A 12980-nucleotide genomic window follows, 5' to 3' on the forward strand; every position below is an offset into this window, starting at 1 on the left:
CACCTCTCTCTTCCTCATCACTGCATGCATGTGAATAGCCATGGTTATGACATTGTGTGGTAATCTATTGGTAAAAGAGAACATTAGAGTTGTGTTCAGGAGATCATAGTGTCTGTGAAAGCAGCTAGCTGCAGACGCTAAGCAGACACAACAACTCTAAGGCACATTGACACTGACTAAACCCCAAACAGATGGATCAATACCTCATCCAAACATCTACCTCAGATTAAAATGGAGAAATAAAAAACAAATATGGCCATAACTATTACATCATATCAGGTATCCACATTGACTATGTTATTGATACAAACCAACTAGCTCCAACAGTCTCACATCAGAATTAGACGTTCATCAATGTTTCTCAAATATTAAATGCAGAAGTTGTTGCAAACGTCAAGTTTCAAAGTGTTTAAGGTTAAGTTTAGGCATTAAGGTTAAGGTAAGGGTCAAGGTTTGGGATAGGCTGAAAACTAAAACTAAAACATCAAAAACAATATTCTATTCTGGATTCTAACATGCAACCTTTGTCACCAGAGGCAGATGCCTACACCCCTCCGCCATCCCTGTCCACAATGCCCTAGCAAAACCGAAACTTACTTGAAGGTAACAGCGCCCACTGTTGCCCCTAGTGGCCAGTTTCCACATCATCTCATCGATTTCCTCAGACATGGATGGACATCGAATACTGACTTGTATCACGGGTGACCTGGCTTTACAAATAACCGTATGTACAACATATTTTACACTTTTTTTAACCTTCTTTTATAATAAGGTTGACATTACAGATGTTATAAACAGTGACAACATCTTAGGATGACTGACAGTAGTGTTATATGATACAGTGTGTTATATGATACAGTAGTGTTATATGATACAGTTTGTTATATGATACAGTGTGTAATATGATACAGTGTGTAATATGATACAGTTTGTTATATGATACAGTGTGTTATATGATACAGTTTGTTATATGATACAGTGTGTTATATGATACAGTTTGTTATATGATACAGTGTGTTATATGATACAGTTTGTTATATGATACAGTGTGTAATATGATACAGTTTGTTATATGATACAGTGTGTTATATGATACAGTGTGTTATATGATACAGTGTCATGCTCACCAAATGAAGATAAAGTTGTTTGTGTTTTAATGTATGTACAACATAGATCTGTATCATCGCTGATTTATCTTAACCACTGAAATACAGCAGCCATTGATTATACAGGACTAAATGTCCTCCTGGGGAGAGTACATCTTATCTCACTAATGTGTGTGTGTGTGTGTGTGTGTGTGTGTGTGTGTGTGTGTGTGTGTGTGTGTGTGTGTGTGTGTGTGTGTGTGTGTGTGTGTGTGTGTGTGTGTGTGTGTGTGTGTGTGTGTGTGTGTGTGTGTGTGTGTGTGTGCATCCAAACTGTGTCCCAAAGCGGGGGGATTAGCAGCCAAACGGCTCAATGCTGGCTGAACTGTGTCGCCTTTTGATGATGCAGACTATGATGCGTTCGGATCGATTCCGCCATGTCCTCCTTTAATGTGGATTCTCTAAGCTGGACTCAAGAGATTCTCTATCTTTCCTCCCCTCTCTCTCTCTCTTTCCCTTTCTCTCTCACACACTTTCTCACTATCCCGCTTTTTCTCTCTATTTCTTTCTCTCAGCCTTTTGGCAGCAGTAAGAAACCATGGATAATTTCACTCCAACAGCCCCCAGTGTGACTAATACAGGGAGAACGAGGGATGAGAGAGAGAGGGAGATAGATAGAGACAGAGAAGGGGGAGGAGAAAGAGGGAGGACAGGAAGTGACAGTGGATAAGGGATGAAAGAGAGGGAAGGTGAGAAAGAGAATGACAGAAAATTAATAGGGGGCAGATGGAGAAAGCAAGGAAACAGGAAAGGGGCCTATTACCTTACCAACCTCCAAGGAAATCATTGGTGTCATCTTGGTTTTCAATGGTATAGATAACTCACTCACATTGTGACATACAACCGTTTCATGTATCTAAATTCCAACCTTTTCCCAACCATTCCACCCTTTCCAGATGCCCCCTGGCAACAGTGTTGGACTCCTTACAGCACCGCCCACTCTGGTGTGAGAGGAAGTGATGGCATGTTCCACAGGAAGTCGTTGTGTTGGCCGTAGGGGCGGGCCACTGCCGGCCAAACTAATTTCACACTTCCCTGGTACCCAGAATGCCCCTGGAGCTATCACCGGGCGGACAGACGGTCACAGAGCGAGAGATGGAGAGAAAGAGATGGAAAGATGGCGCAGGGAGGGGGACTGAGAGAGAGAGAGACCAGTAGTAGCCAAAAAGAGGGAGGGAAAGGAGTAGTGAAGGAAGGAAAGAAGAAGGGAGGGAAACAAGGAAGGAGGGATGAAGATTCGGTATAAACGTATAGCTAATGTTTTCCCTGCACCATGTCATTTGAGGACCGTCTCTCTCTCCCTCAGATGTCCTCAGGCCTTTACTGTTGTGTCAATAACATCAGTAATGTCCAGATCTGTCACTTCTTACACAGATAAACATGACTAATTACAGCAAAACAATCAACAGAAAAGAACAGACAGGCATCTAGGACAGGACACATCAGGGAAATTACCTCTACCTCCCTCTATCTGTGCCTTTTTTATACCTCCTTCTGTACCTCCCTCAGTCTAACTACTACTGATACGGGAGTCTCAGTAAGCATCTCATATGTCCTGAAAATTAAGGTATAACTATACCTCTTTGTGGAGACCGTACATTCAAATACAGGCAAGCTACACTACCTCTACCAACAGGGTGTCATGTTCAACACACTGATGCTGCTTTACTACTGTGGCCTTAGAGAGAGAGAGAGAGAGAGAGAGAGAGAGAGAGAGAGAGAGAGAGAGAGAGAGAGAGAGAGAGAGAGAGAGAGAGAGAGAGAGAGAGAGAGAGAGAGAGAGGTCTGAGTAGCAGCATGTCTGATGGATGGAGTGAAGTGACAGTAGGGTATTACAAAGGGAGAGAGGGCTATAGTTGTGTCTGTAATGCAATTCCCATGTCAGACATCAAACTGCTGCCGCATCTGGAGAATAAGCACACACACACACACACACGCACACACTTGCAGAAACGCATACACACATACAGTGTTCCATAGGAGAAGCATAAAGCTATGTGTTAATCATGTACTGAGTCAGTACGACGGACACGTGATCACAATAAAATGGATAGGAACCTCAGCATTAGTAATCTGCACAATTTATCCCATACTGGAGAGACAATGACAAGGAGAAGAGAGGAGGAGCTTTCCTTTCAGATCAGACCCAGAACAGTTCATTGTCCCCCAAGGAGCAGTATATTAAATATATGATTGATTGTCTGTCTCACCTGAGCCGTCCTCGAGGGACGTGTCCTAGAGGGTGTCCGTGTGTCTTCCTGATGCCCTGATCGCCCTCATGCAGATGACTGTGTAGCGAGGGAGAGCGGGAGTGGGAGGAGCGAGAGCTGCCTGTGCTCTGGAGACTGCTGTCTGGCATCTCTCCATGACGAGTCTGGAATATAACACACACACAGCACACACAGTCTGTTACACACACATTCCATAAATCTCTGTCACACACACGCAGGCAGGCACGCACTCCCATGCAAACACACATACTCTGTCTCTGTCTCTTTCTCTCTCTCTCTGTCTCTCTCTCTGTCTCTCACCTCCCCCAGGCTGGCGTGTTGTTGGTGTTGTCCCAGTGCAGGGAGGCTCCTCAGAGAGGGGACAGGAGACTGACCCTGTCGACCATGACCCTGCCCCAGACCTTGACCCAGACCTTGACTGCTGTCCCCATTGAGGTTGTTGTCGCTAGCGGAGCGCAGCAGGGAGCGGGGCGAGGGCAGTCCTCCCACCAACACACGTCTACGGTTGGTGTAGGAGGGGGTCTCCCTGAAAGGCACTGGGAGAGGAACACACAACATGTTGCTGGCCTAATCAACATGACAATGTATGCCTTTATGCCTAAGGCACTGCTGAGTCTACTGAGTTAGGAAAACATCTTACTGCATTAAATTAGGAATCTGGTGTATTCTTTCCTTCAAACACTAGATGGCGGACTATTCACACATAGCAGATTTACACGCAGTACACTGAATTATACAGAGCAAGTGCACATGACTGGGTGATTACAGTGGCTACAGTCCGAGTGCTTCAGTCACTTTGCTGAGGGCTCTCTAACCCTCTGACACCACTATGGGAGAGTCCAGTGACCACCTCCTGTTAGCCACATACCCATGGCATGTACTGTAGTCTACTCACCAACGTCTGACACTTTGTGGATCTTGATGATTTCAGCCAGATCAAAGTTTCCTGCTATAATGGCCACCTGGAGGAGGAGAGAGGGAGGAGAGAAGAGGGGATGGAAGGGGAGGAGAGGCATAAGTCAAATATATGTTGTGTGTTTGTTCCTTTCCCAACTCTCAACTTCTCAATATGAGTGTTCTGTAAAACAAGGCTCCCATTGGAAACTGTCCTTCTCATGGGGAGAGAACAGAACCCTGCTGAAAGCTGCTGTCTCAGAGTCTGTCTGGAATAAACATCAGCCTGTGTTGTTTCAAGAAAACTTTTGGGAACAAATTATCGGACGTATACTACATCTACTCTAAACTACAGCTAACAGGGGAACACATTCCATTCAAACCACTTTCTCTCTCCCACCTTCCCTCCATCCTTCAATATCATCTTTTTCAGACAACATTTCATCACAAATTCTATCTCACCCCTCTTAATTTGCATTACTCTATGGTTCCATCTCTCTCTCTTTCTCTCTCTTTCTCTCTCTCTCTGATTAATATTTCACACATTGGTATCCCTTCATTAAAAGGCTGATTGTAACAGATGTCTGACAGCAGTGTGTGTTTCTGATTTCTGGCACGGTGTGAGCGTGTACATGTGAGTGTGCTGGTGGTGTGTGGTGCCAGATAGCCCTGTGTACAAACAAATGAACATTGATGTATTGAGGAAATCTGTGTTAATGTCAATTTGTCACAGGCTTAATCACACAGCTTGTCACAGAGGCAGGCCAGAGTACAGAAACAGTGTTCAAGTGGAGTTGCCTTCATGCCATGTAGTTATCACAGAAGAAATATATAAATAGTGTTGAGCTCCCTTGACCTCCAAGAGTTGCAAAAACTTTTCCATATTAAGTCACACAAAGTTGTCCTCATGGCATATGGTTACGGTATAACTAGAATGTGTAACGTCTGATAGAGGCCAGCTGAAGCATGGTGAGTCTCACCTGAAAGGCTGTCTGGCTGTTGTAGTTCTTGATCTCTTTATTCGCTCCCCGAAACAGTAGAACTCTGGTACAGCTATCCTGAAAGAGAAAGAGAGAGAAATGGTTACTTTTGTTAGGCAAGTTAGATTAGTTGTGAAATTTTGGTATTTTGGTTTTATATGGATGTTCAATTCATCAGAACACACACGAACAAGCACACATGCACAACCGTGCACGTGCACACACACACAGAAACACACACACCGAATATATATGAGGCTCCAGTGAGTGCCAGCTCTGTTCTCTAAATTGGTCCCAACAGTGCTAAGTCTGATAATTACACTGACCAGAGAGAGAGAAAGAGGCTCACTTCCTCCCCCCATTTATCCTTTAATGCTAGAGCCTTCCTCGTCCCTTCTCTCCCTCTCAGAAATGTCTTTCCATTACCCTCCTCTTCCCTCCTCTCTCCCTCCATTCATAGCCTACATAACATGGATGTTGCTGTGTGAATGTGTGTGTAATTAGGCTATATCATTGGGGCTGTGTGTACATGTATAGTCCTCTCCCTCTCTCAGGAGTGGTCCATGGGTTAAGGGGAAGGGCTATGTGTTTGCAAGGTATGAATAGAATTAACAGCGCTATGATTGACCTTAACCAAACTTGTGGCTGCTCTCTTCCTGGACCCTTTTGAGTCATACTGTATATACACTCACAGGAACGCACATTTCTGTTCATATTACACTGATCTCATAGGAACCTATAGTCAGAGTTTATTGTGTGTTTTTTCAAGGTAAGCAGAGAGACATGAGGAATCCACACATCTTCCTTTAACTAACAAGGCAGTTCAATAATGCAGTGCCTTTCCTATAATAGCTCTATAATCACTTCATGCTAATGCTAGCAACCCTTCCGGCTGTTAGCTTAGCTAATCACTAGATGCTTGTACAGTACAGTACTCTCTCTCTGTCTCTCTCTCTCTCTCTGTCTCTGTCTCTCTCTCTCTCTCTCTCTCTCTCTCTCTCTCTCTCTCTCTCTCTCTCTCTCTCTCTCTCTCTCTCTCTCTCTCTCTCTCTCTCTCTCTCTCTCTCTCTCTCTCTCTCTCTCTCTCTCTCTCTCTCTCTCTCTCTCTCTCTCTCTCTCTTAATTTTCAATTCAATTCAAAGGTGCTTTATTGGCATTGGAAACATACTGTATGTTTACATTTCCAAAGCAAATGAAACACAACAAACAGTAAAAAACTATCAGAAATGAACAGTAAACATTATACTCACAAAATGTTCAAGGGAATAAAGGCATTTTAAATGTCATGTTATTGGCTATGTACAGTGTTTTAACAATGTGCAAATAGTTGAAGTATGAATGGCAAGAGAAAATAAATAAATAAATAAACAGATAAATATAGGTTGTATTTACAATGGTGTTTGTACTCCACTGTTTGCCCTTTTCTTGTGACAACAGGTCACACATCTTGCTGCTGTGACTGCACACTGCGACACTTCGCGTAACAGATACGGGAGTTTGTCAATATTTGGTATGTTTCTAAACTCTTTGTGGGTCTGTGTGAAATATGTGTCACTAATATGGTCATACAATTAGCAGGAGGATAGGAAGTGCAGCTCAGATTCCACCTCATTTTGTGGGCACTGGGTACATAGCCTGTCTTCTCTCCAGACCCAGGTCTGCCTACGGCGGCCTCTATCAATAGCAAGGCTATGCTTACTGAGTCTGTACATAGTCAAGGATTTCCTTCATTTTGTGTCAGTCACAGTGGTCAGGTATTCTGCCACTGCGTACTTTCTGTTTAGGGCCAAATAGCATTCCAGTTTGCGCTGTTTTTTGGTTGAATCTTTCTAATGTGTCAAATAATTATCTTGTTGTTTTCTCACGATTTGGTTGGGTCCAATTGTGTTGCTGTCCTGGGGCTCTGTGGGGTCTGTTTGTGTTTGTGAACTGAGTCCCAAAACCAGCTGGCAAATTAGCGGGTATCGGCCTAATGCTGCTCTGTATGCATTATTTGGGGTTTTATGTTGTACACAGAGGATGTCTTTTCAGAATTCTGCATGCAGAGTCTCAATTGTGTGTTTGTCCCATTTTGTGAATTATTGGTTGGTGAGTGGACCCCTAACTTCACAACTACAGAGGGTAATGGGTTCTATTACTGATTCAAATATTTTTTACCAGATCCTAACTGGGATGTCGAATTTTATGTTCATTTTGATGGCGTAGAAGGCCCTTCTTGCCTTAACTCTCAGATCGTTCACCGCTTTGTGGAAGTTACCTGTGGGTTTGATGTTAAGCCGGGGTAGGTATCGTTTTTTGTGTGCTACAGGACAACAGTGTCTAGATTGAATTTGTATTCGTGGTCCTGGCAACTGGACCTTTTTTGGAACACCATTATTTTTGTTTTACTAAGATTCACTGTCAAGACCCAGGTGTGACAGAATCTGTGCAGAAGATCTAGGTGCTGCTGTAGGCCGTCCTTGTTTGGGGACAGAAGCAACAGATTATGGAAAAGATGGCGCCGGAGGGTAGGGCTGCCGTCTTATCGGCTCTTAACCAACCATGCTATTTTGTTTGTCTATTCACATTGTTCGTAACTTGTTTTGAACATAATGTTGCTGCTACCGTCTCTTATGACTGAAAAGAGCTTCTGGACATCAGAACTGGGATTATTCACCTCAAGTTGGACGAGGAGTTCTTCTTTAATGAGTCGGAGGCGAGGGATATACTACAGATGCCCGACCAGGCCCAGATCCTCTTGATTCGCAGCAAAAGGGAAGTTGGGTTTCACGGAAAGAGATCGGGAAGCCTTGTGAGGACCAGGCGACGAGTGGCTAATCTGCCCTTGCCTTCCAGTCTGCTAGTTAACGTTCAATCGCTGGAAAATAAATGGGACGAACTGAAAGCACGTATATCCTACGAATGGGACATTAAAAACTGTAATATCTTACGTTTCACCGAGTCGTGGCTGAACGACGACATCAAGAACATACAGCTGGCGGGTTATACACTTTATCAACAGAACAGCAGCCTCTGGTAAGACACGGGCGGGGGCCTATGAACTTATGTAAACAACAGCTGGTGAACGATATCTAAGGAACTCTCAAGGTTTGCTCGCCTGAGGTAGAGCGTCTCATGATAAGCTGTAGACCACAATATTTACCTGTATTTTTTGTAGCTGTCTACATAACACCACAGACCGAGGCTGCCACTAAACCAGCACTCAATGAGTTATATTCCACCATAAGCAAACACTCATCCAGAGGTGGCGCTCCTAGTGGCCGGGGACTTTAATGCAGGAAAACTTAAATCAGTTTTACTAAATTTCTAACAGCATGTTAAATGTGCAACCAGAGGGGAAATAAATTCTAGACCACCTTTACTCCACACACAGAGAGATGTACAAAGCTCTCCCTCGCCCTCCATTTGGCAAATCTGACCATAACTCTATCCTCCTGATTCCTGCTTACAAGCAAAAATTAAAGCAGGAAGCACCAGTGACTCGGTCTATAAAAAAAGTGGTCAGATGAAGCAGATGCTAATCTATAGGACTGTTTTGCTAGCGCAGACTGGAATATATTCCGTGATTCTTCCGATGGCATTGAGGAGTACACCACATCAGTTACTGGTTATATCCATAAGGGCATCGAGGACGTCGTCCACACCAATTTTATTAACCAAACACTTGTTGTTGTTTGTGTACATTGGTTTTATGATGACATATGTTTTTACCCCAACACCGCTTTCCATCCATTTATATAGCAGGCCCTCATGCCAAATTGAGTCAAAAGCTTTTTTTGAGATCACCAAATCATGAGAAGACTTTGTTTTTGTTTTGTTTTGTTTGTCAATTAGGTTGTTCATGGTGTATACGTGGTCTGTTGTATGGTAATTTGGGAAAAAGCCAATTTCACATTTGCATAAGACATATTTTTCACTGAGGAAATGTAGGAGTCTGCTGTTAATGATAATGCAGAGGATTTTCCAGAGGTTGCTGTTGTCTCCACTTTTGTGGATTGGGATGATCAGGCCTTGGTTCCAAATATTGGGGAAGATGCCACATCTGAGAATAATGTTAAAGAGTTAAAGCATAGCCAATTTTAAGTTGTCCATATATTTTATCATTTAGTTTAGGAAATAATCAACATCCCATGCATTTTTGGGTTGGAGAGTTTGCATTTTGTCCTGTAGTTCATTAAATGTAATTGGAGACTCCAGTGGGTTCTGGTAGTCTTTAATAATAGTTGATTCTAAGATTTGTAATTGATTGTGTATATGTGTTTGCTGTTTGCTCGTTGTTAAATGGCCAAAAAGATTGGAGATAAATAACTCTTCGTGTTGTTGTTTTGTTTAGTGTGTTCCAATTTTCCCAGAAGTGGTTTGATTCTATGGATTCTTCCATTACATTCAGCTGATTTCTGACATGCTGTTCCTTCTTTTTCCTTAGCGTATTTCTGTTCTGTTTGACCATTTGTCATCATTGGTCATTGTCTTTCGGTTGTCTGCTTGACATTTTTACATTTGATAGGGAAGCTGAAAGGTCAAATATACTTTAGGCTTTCTACTGTCAGATTTACACCTTTACTATTGCAGTGAAACATTTTGTCCAGGAAGTTCTCTATAGCATTTCTTAATAGTAAGCAGTTTATCCTGCATTTTTTCTTCTCTGTTCAAGCACACTGTGATTTTGCTGTGATCCGATAGGGGTGTCAGTGGGCTGACTGAACGCTCTGAGAGACTCTGGGTTGAGTTCGGTGATAAAGTAGTCTACAGTACTCTCTCTCTCTCTCTCTCATGTTGTAAAGCTGCTGTAAAGCATAGCATGGGGGTGGCCTCTTTTAAAGGCATTTAAATGTATTTATTTTTACTTTACACTTAAAGGTAAGGAGCAAACTGTAGCTAATGACCCCATTAAGTCTCTGACAGTGAATTAGCTAGGGCGGTTAATACACATAGATGTGGGCTGTGGGTGTGTGTGTGTTTGTGTGTGTGTGTGTGTGTGTGTGTGTGTGTGTGTGTGTGTGTGTGTGTGTGTGTGTGTGTGTGTGTGTGTGTGTGTGTGTGTGTGTGTGTGTGTGTGTGTGTGTGTGTGTGTGTGTTTTGTTCTCCCTTAGGCAGGAGTCTCTAGCAGTAGCAGGATAATCTACTGGGAATGAGAAAGTATCCATTAAAGAGAAGGGGGCTGACAGGGGTGAGACATGAGAGACAGGGGGTGATAAAGCAGGAACAGGGAGAGAGAGATGAGTGGAGAAACAGAGAGAAGGGAATTATGGGATGGAGAGAAAGAGAGGCTGTGGTTGTTCAGTGTGTGTATGTGTGTGTAGCATGCTCTTTTTATTTGGAATGGGGAGATGAATGGCAGTAGAAAACCCATGCATCAACTTACAACAACACACACATACAGTATACACACATATACACTCACACACATATACACTCACACACAAACACACACACAAATGCACAAACGCTCCAGGAGACCAATTATAGAGAGGGACATCTGTCTCCCTGCTTGCAGCCATAGTGATATTACAGGAAACCATTAAGAATCGAGCAGACTTCCTCTACACGTTTCTTTACCATGATATACACTGAACATCAGCAGGTCAACTCCAGAGGAGTAGAGTTCCCCTAAAGTACCGTCGCTAAAAGCAATCTAAAAGCTTTGCATTTTACTAAATGGATGAATCATTCAGGAGACTCAGTTTTAAATACAGAATTCAACAGCTTTATAGAGGGTTCCATTGTCAAAAGAATGTAAGATACAATCACATTTCCAATCTGTTCCCTCTCCATGTCTTGTCTGACAGGTGCCTGATTCCACCTGGACTCCTGGATAATAATGATGACAGAACCAGTTTGTATTTTGAATTTCGTTGTCTCACATTGAGATTCGTGGTTGGAAGTAAGATTTGGAAACGTGTTTGCAAGCTTGTATCATGATGTGTGAAAAATTTAACAACGGTCGCAAACTTGTAACTTCACATTTGAATACATTCAATAAGATTTGCAAGTATAATTTATTTTATAAGTCCACGCTCGGGTTCTGTCACTGTTGTCACACTACCAAGAGATTCGTAAGATTGTAGAACGTTTTGTACATTTGTAGAAAGAGATTCGCAAGTAATGAATACTGATTTGAGCAGCAATAGGGGCAGGACCATTTTTACTCCTGACCAATCTGTCAAAACCACAGCCGCCTAATTGCTGCAACCATTGGATGGATTGTTCCATCAATCAAATCTCAGGAAATAGCTTGAAGAGGAGAAGTCATTTTTACAAAGTAACATTATTAACGTTACTCGGCCGAAAGTACTAGAATAAAACAGTCTACTTGAAGGTAATCATCTCTTTATTATGTGTACATACATGTTTTGTGAAAAGGCATGACAGTCATTTGTTTATCATGTGAAATATAAGTGGTACATTTCAGAGGAAATCTATTGACTGCAGCTAAGTTATCTTTAGCTAGCTGGCTTCTGAAATTCATCCTAGCTTTACTATCAACTGGCTAACATTAGATTTATCAGGCAGCTTTAGATGCTAGGGGGAAACAAATACATTTGCTAGTTAACTATCTGATTGATAAAGTTGATATGAATACCATTATATATTTTTATATTTTATTTTAACCTTTATTTAACTAGGCAAGCCAGTTATTTACAATGACGGCCTACCCCGGCCAACGCTGGGCCAATTGTGCACCGCCCTATGGGACTCCCAATCACGGCTGGATGTGATACAGCCTGGAATCGAACCAGTGACGCCTCTTGCACTGAGATTATAAACTGGGTGGTTCGAGCCCTGAATGCTGATTGGCTGAAAGCCATGGTATACCATGGGTATGACAAAACATTTATTTTTACTCTTATAATTACATTGGTAACCAGTTTATAATAGCAATAAGGCACCTCGGGGGTTTGTGATGTATGGCCAATATACCACAGCTAAGGGCTGTGTCCTAGCACTCTGCCTTGTGTCGTGCCTAAGAACATCCCTTAGCCGTGGTATTTTGTCCATATACCACACCCCCTCTGGCCTTATTGCTTAATTAGTACCCTCCAAACTTGTCATCAAGCTCGAGACCCTGGGTCTCGACCCCGCCCTGTGCAACTGGGTCCTGGACTTCCTGATGGGCCGCCCCCAGGTGGTGAGGGTAGGTAACAACATCTCCACCCCGCTGATCCTCAACACTGGGGCCCCACAAAGGTGCGTTCTGAGCCCTCTCCTGTACTCCCTGTTCACCCACGACTGCGTGGCTATGCACGCCTCCAACTCAATCATCAAGTTTGCAGACGACACTACAGTGGTAGGCTTGATTACCAACAACGACGAGACGGCCTACTGGGAGGAGGTGAGGGCCCTCGGAGTGTGGTATCAGGAAAATAACCTTACACTCAACGTCAACAAAACAAAGGAGATGATCGTGGACTTCAGGAAACAGCAGAGGGAGCACCCCCCTATCCACATCGACGGGTCAGTAGTGGAGAAGGTGGAAAGTTTTAAGTTCCTCGGCGTTCACATCACGGACAAACTGAATTGGTCCACCCACACAGACAGCATTGTGAAGAAGGCGCAGCAGCGCCTCTTCAACCTCAGGAGGCTGAAGAAATTCGGCTTGTCACCAAAAGCACTCACAAACTTCTACAGATGCACAATCGAGAGCATCCTGTCGGGCTGTATCACCGCCTGGTACGGCAACTGCTCCGCCCACAACCGTAAGGCTCTCCAGAGGGTAGTGAGGTCTGCAG

The 12980-nt window shown here is 43.3% G+C and overlaps 1 protein-coding gene across 8 annotated transcripts in view; it reads right to left on the minus strand.

Annotated features, from left to right (window-relative positions):
• LOC139584604 (SH3 and multiple ankyrin repeat domains protein 3-like) overlaps positions 1-12980 on the minus strand; it is a 307285-nt gene that overhangs the window by 113082 nt on the left and 181223 nt on the right. For all 8 annotated transcript variants that reach the window (XM_071416641.1, XM_071416643.1, XM_071416642.1 and 5 more), the window contains 4 exons: positions 5251-5328; positions 4272-4338; positions 3677-3912; positions 3356-3519 (listed from right to left, as the gene is read on the minus strand). In XM_071416641.1, coding sequence (XP_071272742.1) covers positions 3356-3519; positions 3677-3912; positions 4272-4338; positions 5251-5328 — 545 coding nt within the window. The remainder of the gene's footprint in view (positions 1-3355; positions 3520-3676; positions 3913-4271; positions 4339-5250; positions 5329-12980) is intronic.

The sequence above is a fragment of the Salvelinus alpinus genome, chromosome 9, assembly GCF_045679555.1.
Source record: "Salvelinus alpinus chromosome 9, SLU_Salpinus.1, whole genome shotgun sequence".
Classification (NCBI taxonomy): Eukaryota; Metazoa; Chordata; class Actinopteri; order Salmoniformes; family Salmonidae; genus Salvelinus; species Salvelinus alpinus.